We start from the raw sequence: 27,453 nt of genomic DNA, 5'->3' as shown, positions 1-27,453 counted from the left end.
CAGTATCTTACATTTCCAGTTTTTTCGACTTCTCTTTAGGTGCAGTTATGTCCTTTATTGCTTAACTATCAGCTCAACTTCATCTTAGTGGAATCATGCTTGAATGGATGTCTTTGTGGTCCTTTCTCCTGCTAGACTGTTATATTGAACATGTTCACCTTTGTATGAACAATAGCTAAAACATTCTAGTAGCAGAACATACTTCAATGTGTTGAGCCACAGAACACTCATGGAAAGAGTAGAGGATCACCTGAATAGAGTGGGTTGCAAGTCAAGGATGAAAATAACCACGTTCCAGGTGAGAGCATGGGCAGCACTGAGTTTAAGCTGGCATTCAGGTGCCAGGAAGGTTTTAGTTTTGAGTCTGGAGTTTCTTGATATAGTGGAGGTTTAGAAAAAGCCTATATGTCCAAGAATCCTTCTACCCCGGGAAGCAATGCCAAATTAACACTGACAACGTGGTAGTTACTCTGCCAGTTAGCAGGAAAATTGAACCAGCTCATGGAATTTGGTTGACAGACTCATAGGATGGACTGAGATTGGGGAATGACATGGTTAAGCAATCTAGTTATGTACCCGATTGCCATTCTGCTCAGCCTTCATACCTGATCATGAGTCCTCATTCAGCAATAAGGGATTCCAACATTTTTCAATGAAGTTCATGAGATGAACTATTTCTGAAACCACTGCCTCACTATAAATGTGGAGACTCAGAAATATCAGTCTGAGAAGGAGAAATATTACATGACATCCCTTATATGTGGAATCTAAAAAGAAATATGATACAAATGAACTTAAAAAACAAACAGACTCACAGATTTCAAGAAAGAGCTAATGGTTTCCAGGGGAAAGTATATGGGGAAGGGGTAGTTAGGGAGTTTGGGATGAGCATATACACACTGTTGTATTTTAAATGGATAACCAATAAGGACCTTCTATATAGCACCTGGAACTCTGCTCAATGTTATATACCAGGCTGGATGGGAAGGGAGTTTGGGGGAGAAGGGATACATGTATAGGTATGACTGAATCCCTTCGCTGTTCACCTGCAACTATCAAGACATTGTTTGTTAATTGGCTACACCTCTATACAAAGTAAAAAGTTATAAAATTTTCTTAAAACGGAAAAGAACTTTCTACCATGTAGACATCTGTCTCAACAGCTGGGTAATCTTGTTGGGCTTAAGTTGATCTCAATGTCCTCATTGAAATCTCAAGTTGAACTCAGTGTCCTCATTGGGAAACCTGTGTTGAATGAAAACCCTGACCAGGGATAATAGACTCCTTCCTTTGACTGGTGCTTGAAGTCAATGGGTGACTTCCTTAAGTCTGAACTTGCAAGGTCAAAGGGAGAGAGCTCTAGAAACCAAAGAACAAATCCAGTTAACATACACAGTGTGTTAAAGGTATAAACTTAAAATTCCTACACTTTTAATGAAAACAAACAACTACGCTTGAGTCTCAGAAAACTGGGAGTCCTCCTCCTAGTTTCCTCTCCACCAAACTGGTCCTCAATCAAGAGGAAAAAGGGGAATCAAAAGTTGCTCATCCTAAAATACCAGAATAGGGTATTTGGGGTCATAGGGACTTATCTGGATTGAGAGAAGTCCAAGAACAGATGGAAAATAGAAAGGGCTCTGTGTGGGCAGGCAATTTAAATTATTATAGTTCCCGTAGTGTGGATTACTCAGTTCCCCAGGGAACAGGTTCAATAAAGTAAGCATATTAAAACCATTACAAGGAACTGGTTTATGCAATTATAGAGGCTGAGAATTCTAAAACTGCAGCTGTCAAGCTAGGATGAAGTGTCTGAAGCACCACAAACAGACAGTAAATCTTCCCTTTCCCTACAAAACAAAAGAAAAAAACCTACTAATAGAAAGCAGACTTGTGGGCAGAAATGTCCTTGTGTAACTTGTCAGTCCTAAGAGTATAAGAAGGCTGGGGGCACATATTTGTGGTTGTGAACCAAAATGGGTGAAGATCATTCTATGAGTTATAAATGTTCTAATATCAAAGTTTAAGTTTGGGGCTGAGTGTTCCTTTAGGTAATAGCTATTAAATAAGTAACAGGTGCTTTCAGAGTAGGCTCAGTAGAGAAGTCAGGGCAAACCTTTGAGAACAGATGGAGAAAGAGGCCTCCATGTCAGAAGAAAGTCCAAAGAACGCACATTGGTCATCCACACAACTTGCTGAGGTACCTTCAGCAGTATTTTAGTCTGCTTCATCTAAAAACCCAGAGCTGTTCAGAAGTCTTGTCCTGACAAGGGCCAAGCAGTTAGTAATATATTCTTTATACTCTCTTCCTATATGTTCTGCATATAACAGATGGGAGTGAGAGGGAGGAGCAACTTATGAATGAAAACTCAGAGTGGTAACTCAATGGTAGTAACCAGACACTTAAAAATAAGCTGTTATGGGGAAAACTGACGTTGTCTCAGCTCAATTTCCTCAGTCTGTTAGTCTAGAGCAGTCTCAAGCTATTCTTGTAACTGCCTCCCTTCTAATAAGGCAGCAATCCCCAACTTTTGGGCACCATTGACCAGTTTCCTGGAAGACAATTTTTCTATGGGCAGGGTAGGGGATGGTTTTGGGATGATTCAAAAGCATTACATCTATTGTTCACTTTATTACATCAGCTTCACCTCAGATTATGAGGCATTAGATCCCAGAGGTTGGGGACCCCTGTTGTAAAGCACTGTGAATAGTGAAAGTCACTCAGTGGTGTCTGACTCTTTGTGACTCTATGAAATTCTCCAGCCAAAATACTGGAATGGTAGTGGTTCCTTCCCCAGGGGATCTTCCCAACCCAGGGGTTGAACCCAGGTCTTATGCATTGCAGGCAGAGTCTTTACCAGCTGACTCACTAAGTGAATGGTGAAAATGCCTGTTAAGTTCAAGGTAGCTGCTCTGCTTCGGTTATATATTGAACTTGAATGTTTGAGGACACTGAGGACACTTTTGAAACAAAATCCTTCAGATTTATCTGCACTAGAATATCCCTCCTATTTTCTGTTTCAGGGTAAGGAAAAAAAGCATTGGTAATCTATGTTTTGAGGATCGTGACAGTTACACAGGTTTCATTTTCCAAGGTCTGAGAGCAGTCTTTGAGAAGAATCTCATCAGGAGCTTATTGATGGATGTAATAAACAACCTGAAGCAGGAAAGAGTTTCTTGAGCCAAACTGAGGACTGTAGCCTAGGAGATAGCCTCACTATACGAGAAACTGCTCAGTTTGTGTGTGTTTCCACATAGTTTCATGTTCCTTTTTCTGATCTGATAAGGTATAAATGTGACATGCAAATATTCAAAGTTTCAAAAGAGACAGTCTGTATGTATACAGTGAGACAACAGAGCCTTGGTGTCTGGGAAGGAAACCTTACCTTTGAAGGAGAGTTAACATGAAAACCGCAGGAAGGGACTCATCCTTTGCTTTGAAATGGACATTCTTCCCCTTAATGGTTAAAGGCCATGTGCTGTGTGTTTCATAGGTCATGAATGAAGTGGTTTGAGTTCACACCGCATTCAAGCTGAACCGTGTATAAGCCAAAAAACCTTCCCTATACTTCAGTATGTAAACATTTTCTCCATCAGGCGTATAGTCAGAGGTATTAGCTTTCCCCACAGGACTGACCTGTGAACACAAGTTGACTTTTCAGCTGGAGTTGCCATACTTGCATTGGAGTTTGCACTCTGAGGGTACATTAAATTAGTGTCAGAAGCAGACACCTCTAAATGCTCATGAAGTAAGACAGAGGAATCCTGAGGCTGGAGGGACCATGAAATCACAATGCAGTTATGATATGAGAGGGAAGCAGGAAAGAAGAAAATTCTTAGACTGGAGTGTATTAATGAGAGTCAGTTCCTAGGCAGGTCGATAAGTCTGAGGTCCTTGAAGGAGAAAGGGGTCTGGGGCTCACAAGGAGGAGATAGGGGTCTGGAATTCTCAAGGAGGAGGAAAGGACAAACTTTTTTTTCTACATTCATTCCTAAGGATTATATAAAAAGAATGTATCCTGCTTGAGGACAGTTTCTCCTTGAAAACCTTCTGACTAATCCTGATATGGTAAAATGTAAACTGTGGGAATGGACCTGGCAAGATCTCTACAACCTTGAGACATTCTTTTGATTTATTGTAATAAATCAATTAATTATAACTATATAATTTACTATAATTTACTATATTAATTATTAACTATATAATTCCCTTGCTAAGACTAGGGAGAGGGGCACTCTCCATCTTCCTTCTGATGTCTATGTCAGAAGCTTTCTGTCCCTTTTCACTTTAATAAAATTCTGCTCCACAAAAGCTCTAAGTGATCAGGCCTGGTCCCTGGTCCCTAAGCTAAATCTTCAGAGATCATGAATCTGATACCATTCACCATAAGCTATCATCTTGGGGGCTCGTCCAGGATCTTCAGGACACGGTAAGAACACTGGGAGCTCTAGCCTCTCTGCTTTTTCAGCATATGTTTTCTACTTTATGGTGTCCTTGTGTGAGTGAGTGACATGCTCTGTGTGAAGCAAGTGATGAGCCCTGCTCTGCAGTTGCATGGTGATTTGTAATGACTGAAGGTAGCCCCAGAAAGGGGAGACTTGTCGGGGGTTTATACCAACTTGCCAATGCCAAGGGGCACTCTTCGCTGACCTCCTGATATCTATGTCAGACGCTTTCTCTGTCTCTTTTCACTGTAATAAAACTTCTGCCATACAAGAGACCTGAGTGATCAAGACTGGTCTCTGGTCCCGAAGCTAAATCTTCAGAGATCATGAATCTGACATCGTTCACCATAAGCTATCATTTCTAAGACCACTTTGGCAAAGCTGCATCGTGAGCCAACAGAGCTCATGAGGAATCCAGTATCGCACTACAATAGACCTGTGCCTTATTAGCGCTGTGCTCATCCAATGGTTGGAAGCAGCTCATAACCAGAGCTTAGGCAATGCCATAAACTCCAGAGCACAATGACTGAGGCTGTCAATCAGATATGCTCCTTGCAGTAAAATCTGAAATGCATTTGTTTTATGGCCATTACAATGCATTCTTACACTGCACAGATCTATTTCAGATTTTAGGAAAAGTTTCACCATAGTTTCCACAGGCCTTTCTTGCTATGGATAAACTCTGTAGCCCCAGTTTCTAAAATTCTGCTCAGAGCCACAACTGTTAACTCATTCTCTATTTGGAATTCCCTTCACCCTTAGCTGTCAACATCATGAATCTTGATGGCTTGCCTGTAGAGTGATCCAGACCTTCATTCCTGAGGGGGCTGAAACCTTATTCAGGTCCTTATTTGGGGATTATTGCATATGTACACTCATGGTTACAATTAACTGAAGGAACATGACAAAATGCCCCAGGGGATGACCTGACTTCTGCACATACAAGTTTCTCCTGGCACATGTTCTATAAGCAGTCCTCTCTTGTCAATTCAGTTACTCCTGCCAGTATGTTAATTTCCCTTCTCAGCTATTTGTTCCTGGACATAGGGGTCTAGAGGAGCCTGGTGGTAAGCTGTAACTTGTAGCTCAGTAGAATCCTTGCTGTATCTTGGCAAGAGTCTCCCACCTTTTGAGGACCATGACTTCCAATCCTGTAGGATGAAGGTTTGCAGGGAAAGGAAGAAAAACTCCCCTAGTAGGTCATTGGGAGTGATTCATGGAACAGTTCTGCATCTACTCCTTTGTTCCTAGACTCCTGTATTCTTCCTATTAGGGAGCTAGCACCATGTAGAAGTCTGGTTCAGTTCATAGGCTATGCCCTAAAGGTTGGGACTCTACTTCTGCAAAGTGCCCTGTGAAGTGCTGCCTGTTGAACTGCTTTTTAGCTGTGTTTTAAGAAGATGGCTCTGGCATTCTGTGAGGCCAGCTGCTTCTGGCTGGTGAGGAAATGTAATACTACCGGTGGTCCCATGGTCATGAGCCCTATCCTGCTTGTCTGAAGTGTCTCTTCTTTGAGTACTGTGTCATGGGGGATGTCCTGCCTGTGAATCGCACTCAGGAAGCCCTCAAATAGGAGTGCTGGCCAAGGCTCTGTTGGCAATAAAGGCAAATCCACACCCAGAATAAGTATGTATCATTGTCAATGGCCACCAATACACTTCCTAGCCCGAATTCCAGAGGAAGAATGCCATAAGTTGGGTTCAAGTTGTCTAACTCCCTCGAGGATACTCTCAGAAAATGTTCTGCACTGAAGGAGAATGTTTCTAACTTTTCTCCTGAGGTTAACTTGGTGGTATGATGATATATTAAAACTAGTCTTAGAGGTGATTCTGAGTTCTGAGTCTTGCCCTTTCTTGTGTTCCACAGAAATGTCCCTGAGAGCCCTATAAACATTTTCCCCGGCCCCCAACCATGGTGGGAATGAGTAAAACAGAACTTTGCTTATGGTTGCTTCTTCATTTACAGTGAAGCGTATTTGACTTCAAACTCAGACATAAGACTCAGGAACAATAAATGCCATGATGGAGTGATGGAGTGGAAGTTAGAGATGCTAGAGGAAATATGAATGTAATTCAAACTAAATTAGAACACATTCTAGATATCTCATTCTAGATAACCCCAGTTATTCAAATTAAGTGGAATTATTCCAATTAATTGGGATAGCCAAAGCAAAACTGAAAGTCATGTTTTCTGATTCTCATGAAGTGATCTTTTCTTTGCATTTGACTACTTCCATTTATGTCAGGCCCAGTGACAGTTTGTATGCATGAAGCTTAGTATATTCAACATCTTCTTGCCGATTTTATTTTATGGAATTGTGGAGTTTGTCATTGGACATTGATAGAATCCAGTTGTACCCTCTGTTGCTCTGAGAGGAGACTGCTTTGGTGATCTGTGTTCTCCAGTTTCTGAGAATAACGGTTGTAGCTAATGGCTGTTGTGTTGGGAATGTTAAATGCACAACCATCTGACCTTGGAAAACCGTTGAAGAATGTGGTAAAAAATCTGCCTGCTGATGCAGGAAGCCCAAGAGACACAGGCCCTGGGTTGGGAAGATCCCTTGGAGAAGAAAATGGCAACTCAATCCAGTATTCTCACCTGGAGAATCCCATGGACAAAGGAGCCTGGCAGGCTACAGTCCATGGAGTCACAGAGTCAGACATAACTGAGTGAGCACATACACATCTGACGTTGGAAGGTAGTCTTCAGCTCTTTCCCAAATGAAGTAAAGGAGGATTAAAGAGGCTAAAAGCTTTAACATTAGAAGCAAACATCTTAATTCCTAGTTTTTATTTTTTTTTTTAACCACTCAAAACTCCCCAAGTTCACTTCTGGGTTTATGTCACTTCTGGGAGCATTAGTTTCCTCACCTGCAAGGTATAGTAATTTCTGCCCTTACAGTGGGGTTGTAAGAATTACATTAGTGACTTTTTAAATTGATAGCTAAGTGCTACATATTAGCCATTTTCTAGATATTGTGCTGCTATTTAATCCGGAGGGTAAAGTCAATGCTTCTAGACATGGTAGCACACATCCCTTTATTTTGTGATCTGTCTAAACAGCATATTTTGATCAAGGATCCTACAGATGGATCAGGGTTAATGAGAGTTTCTGTGGCAAGGGCAAGGATTTCCTTTCCATGGAGTCTTCACATGCTTCAGGCCCCTTGTTGAGCAGCCTTGGGGAAGATATGAGGGCAATGCTGAGACATGATCTTCTAGACTCATTGCCCTGCTCTGAGCTGATTTTTCTTTTCTAGGCCATTCTTTCATGAGTGGTATTCCTCATACCTAACAGACCTACAAGTCAGTCTTCTAGAATGCTTCTTGTTTTTAGTACAACTTTCAGCAGCATCTCATTTGTTAAATGCTTAGATCAGAAAATGCTTTTGTTGCAGCTAAGCCCACTTTGATAAAATGACCCAGTTTTTAGGATTTAAGTGTTAAAGCCAGTAAGTAATATTCTGTAACACCACAATATATTATAAACTCCAAACAGGACATTTGATCTAGGCAGGTCAAGCTCTGTATAGTTCACAAAGCAAGTATTCTGCTCTGTGTTTAAAATGTGAACAATACAACCTACTTCATAAAATATCTGGGTATTTGTAAGAATTAAGTGCTGAATAAACACTGCTACTTGTGTTACTGATGTTGTCATTGTTTTGCCATCTCTATAGCTTAAATATACTTTAGTAAGTAGAAAAAACACCTATTCTTGAGAATTGAGAGCTATACAATCTTTTTAAAATTTATTGATGTATGCTTGATTTACAGGGTTAAATTCTGTACAAAAGTGATTCAGCTATACATATGTATACACATACTTTTCCATTATGGTTTATCAGAGGATATTGAATATAGTTCCCTAAGCTATGCAGTAGGACCTTGTTCATCTTTCTATACATAATAATTTGCATGTACTAATCCCAAACTCGTACTCCATTCCTCTCCCATGCTTTCCCCCTTGGCAACAAGTCTGTACTTCCTTTATCAGCATTCCTTTGGAATTACAAAACCCGGAGAACACAGGACCCAACATCTCAGACTCTCTGGAGTTCCCAAATGGGAAACTGCCCACCATATGTAAGTGCTTTCTCCATGAGCCTATTTAAGAGAAGTATCAGTCATTTGATCTTAGTTTCTGTCTTGAGAATTTGGAGAAGTCTTTCCCGGATCTGCTTGGTGCGGACTGCATAGACAATAGGATTGAGGATTGGAGGAATGAGGAGGTAGAAGTTGGCCAGCAAGGTGTGGATTGGAGGGGGCACCTGGTGACCAAATCGGTGAATGAGGGAAGAAACAGCAATGGGAATATAAAAGATCAGGATAGCACAGACGTGGGAACCACATGTCCCCAGGGTTTTCAGCCTGGCCTCAGGAGTAGCCAGCCCTATCACGGTTCTGAAAATCATCACATAGGAGGCAGTAATGGCCACTGAGTCCAGGATCAAGACCAGAAAGCCAATGCTCAATCCATAGATATTGTTGATCCTGCTGTCACCACATGCCAAGGTGACCACAGCCATGTGCTCACAGTAGGAGTGGGAGATAACACGGGTTTTGTAAAGAGGCAGCCGTAGGCGGATCATCAGAGGCAGGGGTCCAATGTAGAGGACACCCCGGCAGAGGGCAGCCATCCCCAAACATCCCACCATGGTATGAGTGAGCACTGTGGTATGATGGAGTGGGTTGCAGATGGCTACATAGCGGTCAAAAGCCATAGCAAGGAAGATGCCTGACTCCACTGTGGCAAAGCAGTGAATGAGGAACATCTGAGCCAAGCAGGCATCCAACCCAATATCACCAGCCCCAAACCAGAAGATCCCCAGCAGTTTGGGCATAGTGGAAGTAGACAGAACCAGGTCAATGATAGCCAACATGCACAGAAAGAAGTACATGGGCTGGTGCAGGCTATGCTCCACCCTTACCACAGCCAGAATGGTGATATTTCCCACCACAGCTACCAGGTACATGGAGCTGAAGGGGATGGAGAGCCAGGTATGCAGGGACTCCAGTCCTGGAATGCCAGTCAGCTGGAAGGAACTGGGTGCTAAGCAGACATTATGAAAAGTGAGCATGGCTAGTTACAAATGCACTTTCTCACTTTTGTCCCAAAATATGATAGAGCTTTTTCCCCTCAGAAATAAGGAAAGAATAGTCTTAGGTCCTATAATAATGAATAGGCTCACTGACTATATAAGATTCTATAAAATTTCTTTGAAATTACAGAATAATGTCACAGCAGGTTATTACTGTGTTATGCCATTTGTTTACCAAACACAAGACAAAATACATATTTAAGTGGAATGTAGGAGTATATTTATGCAGTATGACTCAAGGAGTACTGTTTTGGCATCAATAAAAATTAACTTAAGGCAGACAGGTGACTGTTTACTCATGTAACTCTGTAGGTCTTCTCTGAAGTATTTCTCATTGGCAAGATTCAGAGTGAAGGCTCCATTGATAAGAGATATATTGATGCTGAAAGATAAAGTGACAGCCCCCTGGAACTCTCTAGAGTCTATTCTAAATAGAAATTTAATCTTGGGGCCAGTGTTGGCTATTGAATGAGCTGAAGTATTTAATCTGCAGGCCAAATCAAGATAGACGTGGGCAGGTGAAGACTTTCCAAAGGGTGGAACAGAGTGATTTCTGATAGCTGAGTGGACCTCAGTTTGTGTTTCTGCCCAAAGGTAGATCCCTGCCAAGGACTCTATGACTTTCTTGGAGGCTAAATTATGAGAAGATTCCAGAAATGGGGAGGGTTCTCTCCAGGAAGGAGAAAGATAGCATTCAGGGCAGGTAGCATGAAACCTATATGAACACTGGGACAAAGAAATGCCCTTACTCAGAGTCCATAGTAATGGGCTAAGGGGGAGATATATATTTAGAAAGAAGACATGAAAATAGTTTTATATACTTTCAGGGTCTAATGTGTTATACCAGAATATGTTCCTATGTATACTACAGGAATGCCAAGGGAAGAAACATGTAACAAGGTTTGTCTTCTATATCTTGAGCCTCCTTGGGATGAATATAGCAGAGCAATCAACAGTCTGAGCTTTGGAATTTTCCACTCCTGACTTCAGATCTTGGCAATAGGAGCTTGAGGTAAATTTCTTTATCACATTCATTAAATACAGTTGACATCATTCTACAGGAAATTTAAGTAGTATGTCCTAGAGAAGTCATAAAGATTAAAGGAGAAGGCAGTGTCTGAGGCATAGTAAGACTAAACTGTTGAACAGTTAAGACTAATATGAAAACCAAAGATACATTCAATAAACTTCAAAGAACGTTGGAATTTCTCTCCCTAGGTAGCCAAAGTGCTGGGAAGGTGACAACTCATGTAAGCTGGTGGTAATGACTTTATCCCATAGAATTCCTCTGCGTGAGCTGTGCTTTCTCTCATTTCAAGGTTCTCCTAGATATGACTATGAATGAGGATAGAGAAAGTGTTGAGAGGAGAAGGAAAAAGGTGAAGGGGCTGGGAAGGAAAGGAGTGCACAGGAACCAGCCTGTGACTGAGGTGAGGAGGTAGGGCGAGGCTAAAAGTCAGGCTGGAGGGAACCTGTCTTGGTTTCTTCCCCATTGTGCTGTTTGTTCTCCATCTGTCCCCTCAGATCCTGTTCTGTGTTCCCAGAAGCTGACATTTATGCACTACTGCTTTTCTAAGTTGTTTCTACACTAAGTGGTTTTCTACTCTGGTTTCTAAGTGGTCTCCACCAATATGAGGGAGGAGATAAGATGAGACTAGAGATAAGAACTTACTCCCCATCTCCCTTCCTGCCAGGCGCGTTTGGCAGTGCTGTGACTTTCTACCAAAGGCCATAGCTCCTGAAAAGTGACCCTTTTCCCTGCACTTGTGTTCTGACAACTGCATCCTACCTTAACCTGGTTGGCCTAAGTGAAGTGATACTGCTCCCCTTGTCAGTCTTCTTATCCCTTTTCAGGCCTCTTCACTTGCCCCCTTGACTGTGCCTCTTGTTTTTTGGATATATTAGACCAGATCCCAGTAGTATACAATTTTCACCAGGGTTATCTCAAAGCTGCCTGCTTCCTTATTAGGACACATCTGGACAGCTTCACGGAACTAGCTCCAAAGGCAAAAGAGCTATAATCTCATGGTCATCAAGGGCTAAATTATCTTGACCATGATTTCTAGATTTACAATAAAGTAGACTTGTCTCCTTCACCCATACCTCCTAATTTACTGGCTTTCATAACTGGATGTTGTAAATAAAGTGTAATCATGTTAAGTAATCTTGCTTCCTTCTAGAAAAGAGTCTTTAAATGGAAAAATGAATGGTACTTACCAAGTGAACTTGTCTTCTGTTCTGATGTTTGTCTTCCTTAGAGTGATTACCTTCCTCCTGTGTTAGTGGGGAAGCCGTCTCAGTGTCTGTCTTCCACTTCTGATATTATGAGTCCTATCACTACTGAGTCATACCCTGGGAGTCACACCACTGTTCCTTTGTAGGTTTGGGCAGAAAAGACGTGTTATAGGAGGATCTCATAGATCAAATTACATAAGAGACTAAGTCTATACCTAGTGAATTATGGGCATAAGAACTGTTTTCTCTCAAAAGTAGGCAGGGCTCTTCTATATGCCAGACCTCCTTAGATCAAGCCAAATATCCTTAGTCCTATGAACTGGACTCAAGCCCTGAATTTGATTTATCTCTTTCCTTCCTCATACCCTGACAACATAAAGCTGTTTTCCTGCAGAGCTTCCACCTCCATTTCATCTCTTTTCCTCTTCCTATTAATCTCCAGAAATACCATGAAACTGAACAGGGTACTGGTGCCTGGGCAAGGGCAGAGGGGATATGTTTCACCTGCTGGATGGAGATGGGCTGAGCCTTAGGGTTAACTTTGCCATCTTTATCCTGACCCTAAGACCCTAATACTAAACTTATGTTTCTTTAGTCTGAAGGGCAGCCCTTAGTCCTTAGATACCACAGACGGCTACTGCAGCTCCTGTTCAGTGGGGCTGTGAGTATAAGAGCTCACAGCAGGACAGCTCCCACCTGAGCTATATCAAAATACTGTGAACACAAACCACAACACTTAGCATCCTCATCCTGCTCACTACCTTTCTTACATGGCTGAATTTTTCTGTCTCCAAATGTGTCATGCTCTTTCACTTCTAATAATTACTGATTGTTCTCTCCTGGTTTTAGAAGAGCATACTCATGTTCATCTCCTGGCTAATGCATGGCACACTGCCACAACTTAGGTATCAGCCTAAGAGGCCTGTCTTTGTACTGCACACACAGTATTCCAGATTGCCTGCTCACTTGCCTGTTTCCCTGGACAGAATATCAGTTCTGTGAGAGTAGGGAGCATGTCTATTCTCATTCTCTGTTGTAATCCTTATACTAACATAGTGCCTGGCTATGTTAAAGGAGAATAAAATATACTGTGCCTTTTTAAAGCACCTGGAGGTACTTTGCAGGGTCTTGTACTGGCTAGTAAACTAGAGTCCTCTTCAGTCTCCTTGTGCATAACTCTGTGGACTTCACCCTTTCTAAGTCCCCTTTCATGAGGAGTCCTTCCCTCTGGGTCTTAGAGGCTTATACAGGAGCATGATTTAAAGTTGGAGGCTGAAGGCTTCCAAGCCTGTTCTTCCTTATAGGCTGGGAATGCTTACTGATTCTTGTTTACTCCTTTTCTAGGTTTTCCTTGTAAGAGTATCTTACCTGGGATAGGTAGTGTCAGCAAGAGCCTGGGGCTCTGCAAGTGCCTCTGAGGCCTGGCACTTACAAGCATTCTGATCAGGGGTCAAGGGAATTCCACTTGTAACCTTCCCACTATCTCAGTGGAGAAGGAAAATAGCAGGCTTTGTCCCAGAAGGATAGACAGATTTCTATATTTGGACACGGAGCTATCTACACCATATATCAGGGGTCCAGAGAGATCTTAAGTCTATTGAGGACAGACTTCTGAATTGAGTCATGATCGCTTGGGTCCACACTTGGGTTGTGTGAGTTGTATGGCCTACCTGGAATCTGCTGCTAGTCTAAGGAAACCATGTAGAAATCAGAAAGGCCTTTCTGGAGGAGGGATGAAGAATCTTCTTGGGATTAGAACTCAGTCTGCCTGTCACTCTCTAAGGAAGTGTGACATCCTTCCAGTACTTGAAGTGGTGGTAGAGTCCGGAATTAACCTCAAAACAGACAAATGGCTATTACCTACAGATGAGGTACTACAGCCTTCACCCCTCACTCTGTTTACAGTATGAGGGAAGGACCCCAGGGGCTTGAAAGGAGCCGTACATGGCCTTTACATCTTTCTGAACTTAGACTTCCCAACCTAAAATCCTGTTTCTTAGGAAGGGAAAAAACCCAATTTCTCAGTTTGGCTTACCCTCCTGCTTTGTCCTCATGGGCTTCTCATGGGTTGTGGGGTATCATGCTTTAGGACATGTTACAAAATCTGGCCTCTGAAGCTCCAATGGCTTGAATTTGCAAGCCAGCTTGGTGACATACCCACTGTGTAAACTTGAACAAGTTGCTTCACTTCCTCGAGCCTAAAGTGGGAACAATACCTATCTCTGGTAGTATTATAAAATATCAATTGTTATAATTGAGATACTATATATAAAGAGGCTAGTAAGGAAACAATCACACCAGGTACTTAAATAGCGTTGTTATTACCATCACTGTTTCTTTTTGTTTCTACCTGGGAGGTTTAAACCTGGGAGATACATCCTTAACTGCCTCCTTCAGACCGGGAGCCAGTATGATGATGGCAGGAGCTATCAAGAGGAATCAACACAGAAAGAATCTGGTTTTTACTCTTTAGAGGATTCTACTTCTCCGGAACCTGAGGAAAAGCTAGAGACTTCTAGAAACTTGCTTCCCACCCTCTCCTTAAACTTTACTTTCGATATAAAACTGCTTGTAGTTGCTTTGATATATAGTATGTCTTCCAAACCTGCGCACAGGTTATACACTCACCCCAGTAAAGGGAGAAATTTCATGCCATACAGGTTCATATCTAGCTTTTGAAACTTTGGTTTAGTAATCCCCCTGCCAGTTGAGCTCTGCCTTTGGAGTTTAATAGGTGAGCTATGACTTGAAGGCTCTTTGCTGGGGAACCTGATCCCACATTGCTGAGTGCTGTATGGGAGAAGAAGGCAACACCCACTCACACCTGTTGGGAGACCTCTTGTTGGGCCAGAGACAATGTTCATGCTAAGGTGCCTCCTTCCTGGGCTTTTTCTGGAAGTGGTTCTTTGCCCTCTTCTTCTATTTTCCCCACTTTAATTTGTGTTGTGTGCTAATTGTGTATAATAAACCAAGCAATTTGTGAATCGAAAAAAAATAGGTGACCTATGTTGTATATAATTTCTGCATGGTGTTTAGAAATAACTATTCACTAAGTCAATGCATTTGAATTGAGTCATATTAAAGCTTAAAGTAAGGTTTCTCCCTTTAATAGATTTTACAGACCAACTCAAGACATTATCTTTCTCAACTGGTGAAGAGGTGCAGAAGAGCATTAGAGGTTAACTTTCTCCATAGTCTATATCTTAAATACATCAAATCAGATTTGTAATCAAGCTTTGGAAGCAAACATTATCTGTGCTCATTCTAACACAGTCTAGGACAGGGCATTGTGGGCCAAGAATGAGATACTAATAGCAGACTGGACTCTACAAAACAAAGGAAAACATCGTTTGTCACTAAATATCTTTCTTAATTTGTATTTTATATTGGAACATAGTTGATTAACTGTTTCAGATGTACAGCGAAGTGATTCAGTTATATGTATATATGTATCTTTCAGATTCTCTTGCACTTTAGGATATTACAGAATATTGAGGAGTATTCCCTGTGCTACACAGTAGGTCTTCATAATCTACTTTAAATACAGCAGTATATACATATCAATCTCAAACTCTCAATCTATCCCTTCCTCCCAGTGTTTCTCCCCTGGTAACCATAAGTTCATTCTCTAAGTATGTGAGTCCTGTAAATTCATTTGTATCACTTTTTTAGATTCCATATTTAGGCAATATAATACTTTATCTTTCTGTCTGACTTCACTTAATACAATAATCTCCGGGTCCATCCATGTTGCTGCAAATGAAATTATTTCATTCTTTTTAAAGGCTGAGTAATAACCCATTTTTTACATGTATCACATCTTTATCCATTCCTCTGTCCATGGACATTTAAGATGCCTCCATGTGTTGGCTATGGTAAGCAGTGCTGCAATGAACATTGTGGTATATGTATCTTTTTGAACTATGTTTTTCTGTGGATATATGCCTGGGAGTGTGATTTCTGGATCATAGAGTAGCTCTATGTTTTTCTTTTTTTAAGGAACCTCTTTACTGTTCTCCATAGTGACTGTACAAAGTTATATTCCGCAGTGTAGGAGGGTTCCCTTCTCTTCACACCCTCTCCAGGATTGTTTGTAGACTTTTTAATGAGGACCATTCTAACTGGTGTGGGAATCTGCCTCAGTGGAAATTGTTCTGCCTGTACAAGAGTGGCTTCCTGGCCAAAGTGGGTTCCCTGTCAGGTACAGAGGAAGAGACCATCCTTCTTTCGATCCAGTGGTTTCTTCCTCCTTCAGCTCCCGCCTGAGTTGGTAGGGGTGTGTGAGTTGCTATGAAGTTCGCTAGCCCCTGTATTTCCCTCCATCCAACATTAGCAGTGCTGTTGTTTACTCACTGTAGCTTTGGTTTGCATTTCTCTAATAATTAGAGATACCAAGGGAACATTTCCTGTGAAGATGGGCTCGATAAAGGACAGCAATGGTATGGACCTAACAGAAGCAGAAGACATTAAGAGGTGGCAAGAATACACAGAAGAACTGGACAAAAAAGATCTTCATGACCAAGATGATCACAATGGTGTGATCACTCACCTAGAGCCAGACCTTCTGGAATGTGAAGTCAAGTGGGCCTTAGAAAGCATCACTACGAACAAAGCTAGTGGAGGTGATGGCATTCCAGTTGAGCTATTTCAAATCCTGGAAGATGATGCTGTGAAAGTGCTGCACTCAATATGCCAGCAAATTTGGAAAACTCAGCAGTGGCCACAGGACTGGAAAAGGTCAGTTTTCATTCCAATCCCAAAGAAAGGCAATGCCAAAGAATGCTCAAACTACTGCACAGTTGTACCCATCTCACACGCTGGTAAAATAATGCTCAAAATTCTCCAAGCAAGTCTTCAGCAATATGTGAACTGTGAACTTCCAGATGTTCAATCTGGTTTTAGAAAAGGCAGAGGAACCAGAGGTCAAATTGCCAACATCTGCTGGATCATGGAAAAAGCAAGAGAATTCCAGAAAAACATCTATTTCTGCTTTATTGACTATGCCAAAGCCTTTGACTGTGTGGATCACAAAAAACTGTGGAAAATTCTGAACGAGATGGGAATACCAGACCACCTGACCTGCCTTTTGAGAAATCTGTATGCAGGTCAGGAAGCAACAGTTAGAACTGGACATGGAACAACAGACTGGTTCCAAATAGGAAAAGGAGTACGTCAAGGCTGTATACTATCACCCTGCTTATTTAACTTCTATGCAGAGTACATCATGAGAAATGCTGGGCTGGAAGAAGCACAAGCTGGAATCAAGATTGCCAGAAGAAATATCAATAACCTCATATGCAGATGACATTCCCCTTATGGCAGAAAGTGAAGAAGAACTAAAGAGCCTCTTGATGAAAGTGAAAGAGGAGAGTGAAAAAGTTGGCTTAAAGCTCATTATTCAGAAAACTAAGATCATGGCATCTGGTCCCATCACTTCATGGGAAATAGATGGGGAAACAGTGTCAGGCTTTATTTTTTGGGGCTCCGAAATCACTGCAGATGGTGATTGCAGCCATGAAATTAAAAGACGCTTACTCCTTGGAAGGAAAGTTATGATAGCATATTAGCATATTAAATAGCATATTAAACATAGGTAGCATATTAAAAAGAGACATTACTTTGCCAACTAAGATCCATCTAATCAAGGCTATGGTTTTTCCAGTGGTCATGTATGGATATGAGAGTTGGACTGTGAAGAAAGCTGAGCACTGAAGAACTGATGCTTTTGAATTGTGTTGGAGAAGACTCTTGAGAGTCCCTTGGACTGCAAGGAGATCCAACTAGTCCATCCTAAAGGAGACCAGTCCTGGGTGTTCCTTGGAAGGACTGATGCTAAAGCTGAAACTCCAGTACTTTGGCCACCTCATGGGAAGAGTTGACTCATTGGAAAAGACTCTGATGCTGGGAGGGATTAGGGGCAGGAGGAGAAGGGGGACGACAGAGGATGAGATGGCTGGATGACATCACTGACTCGATGGACATGAGTTTGAGTGAACTCTGGGAGTTGGTGATGGACAGGGAGGACTGGTGTGCTGCGATTCATGGGGTCGCAAAGAGTCGGACATGACTGAGCAACTGAACTGAGTAATTAGCGATGTTAAATACCTTTCCATGTTCTGGTTGGCTGTCTGTAAGTTTTCTTTGGAGAAATATCTATTTACGTCATCTTCTCATTTTTTGATTGGGTTGTTTTATTGATATTAACTTCATGAGCTGTTTGCAAACAATGCAACCAACAAAGGATTATTCTCCAAAATTTACAAATATTTTCTCCCATTCTGTGGGTTGTCTTAAAAAAAAAAAAAGATTTGGAAACAAAAACAACTTTTCAACTTTTGCTGTATATCTGGGTTTCTCTGAGCCACAAAGGAATCTGGTTAATTAATTTGAAATTTCTCAGATTATTTTGACACAGACCTGCATATTGTAGCATGCGTTGTGTGTTCTCAGTCATATCTGACTCTTTGCAATCCCGTGGACTGTAGCCAACACCCCTACCCCACCTCGCCGCCCCCGGGCTCCTCTGTTCATGGGATTGTCCAGGCAGGAGTACTCGAGTGAGCTGCTATTTCCTCCTCCAGGGGATCTTCCCCACTCAGGGATCAAACCCATGTTTCTTGCATCTCCTGCACTGGCAAGTGAATTCTTAACTGCCGTGCCACCTGGGAAGTCCTGTGATATTCTCTCAAATCTGATGGATTTTCTGGTGGCATTGGACACAGTCCTTCCACCTTATGAAAACTTCTTTGGCACTCCTTTTCAGAGCCCCACCGAGATTCCCTCTCTTTAATGCTTAGTTAAAGCTTTCTCTTCTAGGACATAGAATCCAGGTCATTTATGTCTTATACTGGATCTGTGGTGGGAACTGCATTTTTCTGGTGCTCAGGTAGGATTCCCAGGCAGCAACATGCAGCATATCTGCCTCTTCTAGGCCTTTTCTAGCACCATCTTCCTCTCTCCTTCGGTCAACAGGGTAGTTAGTACACTTTGAACATCAGCCCAACTTGAGTTGTGGGTCACAGAGATGGAGAATAAGTTTTCTATCCTTTAAGGTCATTCAATAACTTGGCATATTTTTCTAGTTGAACAAGTCTGATGTGAAAAACGAGAGTAAAACTAAAGCGTTGGGGGCAGGGGTGTTGGTGAAAGAGCATATCCACCCAAATCTTGCTGCCTGATCTTGGGCATTTATTCTTACAGTGGCAATCTGTCTCAGCAGGAACTGTTCTGTCTGAACGAGAGTGGCTCCCTGGCCAGTGGGTACCCTGTCAGGTACAGGAGCGAGGGACTGTCCTTTTTCCCCACAAGTAGTTTCCTCCTCCTCCAGCTTCCACCAGAGCTGGTAGGGGTGCGTCAGTTGTTATCAAGTTCCCTGGGCCCTGCTTTTTCCCATTCTGCTCTCCATGCAACAGTAGCAGTGCTGTTGTTTGTTTGCTAAGTCATGTCCAGCTCTTCTACGACACAATAGACTATAACCCTCCAGGCTCCTCTGTCCATCGGTTTTTATAGGCAAGAAATACTGGAGTGGGTTGCCATTTCCTTTTCCAGGGGATCTTCCCTACCCAGGGATTGAACCCACTTCTCCTGCATGGCAGGTGGATTCTTTACCACTGAGCCACCTGGGAAGCCATGGCAGTGCTGTAGGAGCATTTATTTGTTCAATGGTTCATCACTTAAATTCCTGAAAATCGGATACAACTTTAATATTTGGAGGGAATTTCTTTTGTATCATAATTCTGGGCATGTTACATTTTCTGAGGTCTCCCTTTGATACATCATAAAAGTTTACACATAAGAAACTTCACTCCATTTTTATCCCCTTTCACAAAACAAAACAGTTCTAGTAGAAGGTATTGCAATTTAGAGAGACCTTGCTGCTGCTGCTGCTGCTAAGTCGCTTCAGTCGTGTCCAACTCTGTGCGACCCCATAGATGGAAGCCTGCCAGGCTCCCCCATCCCTGGGATTCTCCAGGCAAGAATACTGGAGTGGGTTGCCATGTCCTTCTCCAATGCGTGAAAGTGAAGTCGCTCAGTCGTGTCCGACTCTTAGCGACCCCATGGACTGCAGCCTACCAGGCTCCTCCATCCATGGGATTTTCCAGACAAGAGTACTGGAGTGGGGTGCCACTGGGGGGCCATTATTCTCCAGATCCTAAGGAGCACTGAGGAAAAGCAATGTTTGAAGAGAACACTAGTTTATTTCTTTTCATGAGTACATAACTAAAATTCCCAACTTTTCAAAATTCACCCTGCTGTTGCTAAGTCAATTCAGTCATGTCCGACTCTGTGTGACCCTATAGATGGCAGCCCACCAGGCTCCCCCATCCCTGGGATTCTCCAGGCAAGAACACTGGAGTGGGTTGCCATTTCCTTCTCCGATGTGTGAAAGTGAAGTCGCTCAGCCGTGTCTGACCCACAGCGACCCTATGGACTGCAACTTACCAGGCTCCTCCATCCGTGGGATTTTCCAGGCAAGAGTACTGGAGTAGGGTGCCATTGCCTTCTCTGAAAATACACCCTTGACAGCTACAAAATGGGACAGAGCTCTGAGTTACCCAGTGTTAGCTGTTCACAGCTGGCGCTGTCAAATAGCAAGTGAACAACTACAAGGAGGTCTCTCGGGGTTAGATTCCATAGTGCAATAGGGAATAATCCCACCCAAATCAATACCCCATCACAGACAGAGCTAAATAACTAAGAGAAAAAAACATCACATGCAGAGTCAGTGCATATGAGCTCTGATACTTATCAGAGGCATCTCAACAAGCAAGTGGCTTATTTCCTTGATCACAAAGTCAAAAGCAGGATCAGCCAAGGATGTCAAAGGCCCCAAGCATTTGGGACTGTTCATGAGACAAAGGTCCCATCTTCTGTACAAAACCTGAGAGCCACCACTAGTCAGTGCCAATGTGCCATGGGCAAATGCCCACTCAGGATGGTAGTGCCTTTGTCATCACCAAAATGGTTGCCAAACCAGTTTCACTCACCTGACACACAGCAAAGCTAATCTGCTGACACAGGGTTGTGATGAAGAAAATCACAGTGTTTATTTGTAGAACACTGAGGAAGGAGAATAACCAGCTAATGCTCAAAGACCCCAATCCTTCCGATGGCTTTCAGGAAAGGGGTTTTAAAGACTGAATGTAAAGGTAAAGGGTCTTAAGTTCATGATCAGCTTACGGGTTCTTTTGATTAGTTGGGTCATAAGCAAAAAATATTCATGTTATTTTGGTCATCACTCTTCTGTGGCCCTAGTCAGCAGTTTTTATCTGGTGGGGTCCTGGTTTCTGTAAAATGACTCAAGTATGTGATTGTTCTTTTTTTCTGCATTTCCTCACGTCTCTAATAACGAGTCAAGTTTGCTCTTTGGAATTCAGAGGGTCTAGGAGACTAATGGGCTTCTCAGATGGTGCTAATGGTACAGAATCTGCCTGCCAGTGCAGAAGATTTAAGAGATGAGGGTTCGATCCCTGGGTGGGAAAGATCCCATGCAGGAGGCAACCTCCAGGTTGCATGGCAACCCGCTCCAGTATCCTTGCCTGGAGAATCCCATGGACAGAGGAGCCTGGCAGGCTACAGTCCATAGGGTTGCAAAAGAGTTGGACACAACTGAGCAACTAACACAGAGGAGACTAAAGGTTTTTTTTTTTTTTTTTTTTTTTTTTTAAGCAAGGAAAACAGAAAACTCTTGGGATGTCCCCACAGGGTCCTGATTGACTTCAAATTTGTGTCTTGATTAATCTGACAAATAAGTGTCCCTTGCATTTCCTGGTCAGATTTCATTATAATCTTTGCCTTCCAACAATTTAAGTTTTTCGAACCCCAGTTAGTGTTAGGAGACAAGTAGAAGAGAGGGTTCCGTTGCTCTATTCCAATTTTTGATAGTGCTACATCAGCACCTTTGTTTTAACTCCATCATTGCCCATTTTATTCTGTTTCTCAACCATGTAAACTGTCACTCTGCAAGAGTTCCTTGACACTCCCTTTTATTTTTCTCTATTTTCTAAATTACTTTAATGTTTTGGTATGAATCAGACCCATACAGGGGAGCTGAGAGAACAAATCTGATAAGGTTTCTCAAACCATTAATTTTGTAGTCGTTGGGTTTCCCTGGTGGCTCAGAGGTTAAAGCGCCTGCCTCCAATACGGGAGACCCGGGTTCGATCCCTGGGTTGGGAAGATCCCGTGGAGAAGGAAATGGTAACTCACTCCAGTATTCTTGCCTGGAAAATCCCATGGACAGAGAAGCCTAGTAGGCTACAGTCCATGGGGTCGCAAAGAGTCAGACATGACTGAGCGAGTTTCTTCTTGAAAGTATACAAAGGGATTTTCTCAGTGGCTCAGCAGTGAAGAATCCACCCGCAATGCAGGTGAAGCAGGAGACGCAGGTTTGATTTCTGGGTCAGGAAAATCCCCTGGAGCGGGGGTGGGGGGGGGAGTATGGCAACCTACTCTAGTATTCTTGCCTGAAGAAATCCCATGGACAGAGGAGCCTGTTGGGCTGCCGTCCATAGGATTTCTCAGAGTCGGACACAAATGAAGTGACTTAGTGTGAGTGTTATCAACACAAACATGTGCTTCCACTTCGTAGTACTCATATCCAAAGATACATGCCCCAAACTGGTTATTCTTACAGTGTATTTTAGTACAGATTCTTCAGTAAGCTGGTACTGATCCACAAAGTAACAGTTCTTTGACACTATACCTTCTGTTTCAGTAGTTCCTTTGTTCCCGTTGTTGTTCAGTCACTGAATTCTTAAGTGGTGCAATACCATAATGGTGGATAAAGCATTCTATAAATCCATAGGTAAGTTCTGAAGAGGGCTTCCCTGATAGCTCAGCTGCTAAAGAATCTGCCTGCAATGCAGGAGACCTGGGTTTGATCCCTGGGTTGGGAAGATCCCTTGGAGAAGGGAATGGCTACCCACTCCAGTAATCTGGCCTGAAGAATTCCATGGAGACAGGACCTTGGCAGGCTGCAGTCCATGAGGTTGCAAAGAGTCGAACATGAATGAGCAACTTTCACAGAAGTTTGGAAGAAGCATTGCATATAGGGAAGGAAAAACCATATCCCGAATGTCTATTTCAATAACAAAACACTGGCTCCCCACTTGCATGATGGAAGCAGTCCAGTGTAATCAGACTGTGACAGGGTAGCTGGCTCAGATCCTTGAGACCATCATTCTTCATGTGTGCTTACAATGCAATTTGTGACATGACATGGGCCTGGAAATGCTTTTTCAGAGACTATCAGGTTTCTTGGTTATTAGAATTGAAGAAACTTATTACTGAAGAAAAAGATCACAATAAAAAAGAACATGGTTGAATAAGAGACCTTCATGAAAACTGGGTATGAGATCCTTTTACAAAGAACTGACTGAAGGAGTGTTCAATTATAAGAAACCAAAGCAGAAAGATAAATAGAGGTGGTATCAATTTTAGGATATAATAGAAGAAGAAGTAATGCATTTTCTTTCCTTTAAATATTTGGTCTTGAACTGTCATGAGTTGGAATGCAACAAAGAGGTCACAACTCCATCAGTCAGCTTTCCTTGGGTTATGTGATGAAACAACTCCCAAATCTAAGTGGTTTACTAAGAAACAAACAAAAAACCAACAAAATCATCTTTGCTCATGTTATAGGAACACTATGGGTCAGCTGTGGCTGTATTCCAGTCTGTGAGCCAGATTCACATCTGCTTCATGTATATTTTCTATCTTGGTCTAGGGTGAAAAAAAGCTCTGGGAGCATGATCATTCTTATAAGCAGAAGAGAAAAGTGAGAGTGACTGAGCCAAGTTACAGACACATTTTAACATCTTTTATTATTGTGGCACATTTCAAGACCACTAAATTCCACTGGCCAAAGAAAGTCACATAGCAAAGATTTAACATTCCTGGAGTGAGAAAAATCCCCTCCCATGGTAGAGGGACAAGAGAATAAATATCTGAACAATAATTCAACCTACCACAATTACATAATGTAACTTGTTTCTCTAGCTTCAGAAGTCTTAACTTCATGATGGAATGATGTTAATTACTGTTTCTACATTTTGTAGCCTAAAGATGGTATTCAACTCTTCATTCATTCAATAAATATTACAATTAGTGGTTTTGGAGACAAAAGACATATACACATGGAGAGTTAGTTACATGATGATATGTTTGTATAAATGGATGTCAGGAGAAGATGCCTGATAAGTGTTCAGTAAAAAGTTGGCCATTAGTATGAGTCTGAAACTGACTCAATGGGAGGAATAAGATTCATTAGACATGGAGCTGTTCAACTGTAGAGCTAATAACATTGAGTGGTAGTTGGCTAAAGAGTGGTAGAGGCTAAAGGCCACTTATCAGAAAGGATTTGGAGGCAATTTCAGTCATACTAATTGCGGTATTGGCATATGGGTCTTAAAATTTGTGGTTCAACTCCTCAGTCTAGATGAAGAACTGACCAAAATCTCAGCTGCTTGTACCAATCTCAGCCAGTATTTCTACTGTCTTTCACCTAGATGACAGCAATGCTTTGGAAGGGTCTTTATTTTGTCCTTACACATGTGATGAGCCTACAAGAATAGGTCAGACCTCTGCTATGAATCTATAGGAGCATACCTGGTTTGATCTGACTGGATTTGTGAGGAATTGGACTTACACTGGAGAACTGCCAAACACAAATTTTCCTATTGAGCTTTTTTTCCTCTCCATCTCAGTTCAGTATCCACTGGACTGATGGGTTCAGGACTAGTGCTTAAGAAAAAAAAGTATATATCTATACATTCTTTCTCCGGAATAGACTCAGCACATGATCACGAATCTGCTTAGTTTTGACACCATAGATGATGGGGTTGACCATGGGTGGGAAAAGAAGATAAAAGATAGCAAGCAGTATGTGGACATGAGGGGCAGCCCGCTGAACCACACGGTGCATCACTGAGGAGATGACCACAGGTGTGTAGGTGGACAAGATAGCACCCAGGTGGGACACACAGGTCCCAAAGACCTTGTAGCGGGCCTCCTGAGAGGCAAGCTGTAGAACTGCCTTGAGGATGAAGATATAAGACAGCATAACAAAAAGCAGGTCCAACACTACTATGAACATGGCCACAGCAATGCCATAGATGTTGTTGAAGCGAGTGTCCCCACAGGCCAGCCTTACCACGGCCATGTGCTCACAGTAGCAGTGGGCAATCACTGGACCTCGGCAGTAGTGGAAGCGTCTGAGCAGAAAGGGGAGTGGAGTCATTAGTGTCACAGCCCGAGTCACAGCAGCCAAGCCGATCTTGGTGATCAGTGGCCCGGTGAGGATGGTGTTGTAGTGCAGCGGCTTGCAGATGGCCACATAGCGGTCAAAGGCCATGGCCAGCAGCACTGCTGACTCCATGATGGAGAAGGAGTGGAGAAAGAACATCTGGACCAGACAGGCATAGAAGTTGATCTCTCGATCCCTGAACCAGAAGATGGCCAGCATTTTGGGAAGTGTTGTAGAAGAAAGCACCAGATCAATGGCTGCCAACATGGCCAAAAAGAGGTACATGGGCTCGTGGAGGGCTGCATCACCTCGAATAATGAGGAGAAGGGTGCAGTTGCCTAGAAGAGCCAAAGTATAGGCGAAGCAGAAGGGAATGGAGATCCAGACATGCAGATGCTCCAAACCTGGAATTCCTACCAACAAGAAGGCAGTTGGATGGGTTGAGGTAATATTAGAGGCTGCCATGGTTCCTGGAAATTCTCCTTCATCAGTTTTTACAAGGTAGCTTCTCCTATGTATAACTTCCTGGGAGAGTTAGCCTTTATTTCCATTGCTGGACCTTGAACAAAATCAGTTATTAGTCCTCATAGACATGGAGAAGCACAACCCACATTTCTACCTTCAAGGAGCTCAATCTCATTTAGTAGATAGAACATTACACATCATTAAAATGAATATCACAAGACAGTTTCATAAAAGAACACAGAAAACTAGTTTTCTGTGTTCATGGTGATGTCAAATACCCTGATAAAAAGAAGTAAAAATACATTTAAGCCAATTCATTTTCTTTAAAATAAACCTTGGTACCTTTTCTACATAATTAAGCTAAACTCATAATCATAAAAGCCAATTTTCTGTTCAGAAATCTCAGACTTAGGTGTCTGGGTAAATCAAAACATACAATTTCCAATGCTCCTATTAATCACACAACTTGTATATTTTCTCTAGTACTGCTATATCTGATGTGGCTGCTACTAGCCAGATTTGGCTATTTCAACTTGTAAAAATTAAAACTCAATCGATGGACATGAGTTTGAGCAAGCTCCAAGAGTTGGTGATGGACAGGGAAGCCTGCTGTGCTGCAGTTCATGGGACGCAAAGAGTTGGACACGACTGAGTGACTGAACTGAAAACTCAATGTGTTTTAATATGATTGATGTATTAACTGCTCAGTAGGAGAAGGCAATGGCAACCCACTCCAGTACTCTTGCCTGGAAAATACCATGGATGGAGGAGCCTGGTAGGCTGTGGTCCATGGGGTGGTGAAGAGTCTGACACGACTGAGCGACTTTGCTTTCACTTTTCAATTTCACGCATTGGAGAAGGAAATGGCAAATCACTCCAGTGTTCTTGCCTGGAGAATCCCAGGGACAGTGGAGCCTGGTGGGCTGCCGTCTGTGGGGTCACACAGAGTCAGATACGACTGAAGTGACTTAGCAGCAGCAGCAGCATACATAACTAGTGGTTACCATATTGTACCATTCAGATACAGAATATTTCCATCACTGCAGAAAATTCTGGAGACAACTGCTCTAGAATGTATCTTCCAGGTCCCTTCCATATGCACAAATCTCTGTAATACAGCCCTGCCTTTAGCTTATTGGGAAAAAAAGTGAGCCATCCCTTTCTGTTCTCCTTCACTTAAATTCATATCAACCTCCATATTCATGTGGCTCTCCCTCTACCCATTTTCCAGCTCTTTCTGTTCATCACAGGAGAATTCTTTCTTTTTAATGTTTTTTCATCACAGTTCAGTTCAGTTCAGTTCAGTTCAGTTCAGTTGCTCAGTCGTGTCTGACTCTTTGCGACCCCATGAATCACAGCACGCCAGGCCTCCCTGTCCATCACCAACTCCCGGAGTTCACTTAGACTAACGTCCATTGAGTCTGTGATGCTATCCAGCCATCTCATCCTCTGTTGTCCCTTCTCCTCCTGCCCTCAATCCCTCCCAGCATCAGAGTTTTTCCAATGAGTCAACTCTTCTCATGAGGTGGCCAAAGTACTGGAGTTTCAGCTTTAGCATCATTCCTTCCAAAGAAATCCCAGGGCTGATCTCCTTCAGAATGGACTGGTTGGGTATCCTTGCAGTCCAAGGGACTCTCAAGAGTCTTCTCCAACACCACAGTTCAAAAGCATCAATTCTTCGGCACTCAGCCTTCTTCACAGTCCACCTCTCACATCCATACAGGACCACAGGAAAAACCATAGCCTTGACTAGATGGACCTTAATTGGCAAAATAATGTCTCTGCTTTTGAATATATTATCTATTCTAGGTTGGTCATAACTTTCCTTCCAAGGAGTAAACGTCTTTTAATTTCATGGCTCCAGTCACCATTTGCAGTGATTCTGGAGCCCCCAAAAATAAAGTCTGACATTGTTTCCACTGTTTCCCCATCTATTTCCACTGTTTCCCCATCTATTTCCCAT

The 27,453-nt window shown here is 42.4% G+C and overlaps 2 protein-coding genes across 2 annotated transcripts; both read right to left on the bottom strand.

Annotated features, from left to right (window-relative positions):
* Positions 1-8,569: 8,569 nt before the first annotated feature.
* Positions 8,570-9,523, bottom strand: LOC120876697 (olfactory receptor 52M1). Its single transcript, XM_040258670.1, has one exon. The coding sequence runs from the start codon at positions 9,521-9,523 to the stop codon at positions 8,570-8,572; it is 954 nt and encodes a 317-aa protein (XP_040114604.1).
* Positions 9,524-24,545: 15,022 nt separating this feature from the next.
* Positions 24,546-25,490, bottom strand: LOC120876696 (olfactory receptor 52K1). Its single transcript, XM_040258669.1, has one exon. It carries the CDS (start codon positions 25,488-25,490, stop codon positions 24,546-24,548), a length of 945 nt encoding a protein of 314 aa, XP_040114603.1.
* Positions 25,491-27,453: the final 1,963 nt, after the last annotated feature.

Source organism: Oryx dammah, unplaced genomic scaffold (assembly GCF_014754425.2).
Source record: "Oryx dammah isolate SB20612 unplaced genomic scaffold, SCBI_Odam_1.1 HiC_scaffold_17, whole genome shotgun sequence".
NCBI lineage: Eukaryota > Metazoa > Chordata > Mammalia > Artiodactyla > Bovidae > Oryx > Oryx dammah.
This window is presented reverse-complemented; position numbering and strand designations above follow the sequence as displayed.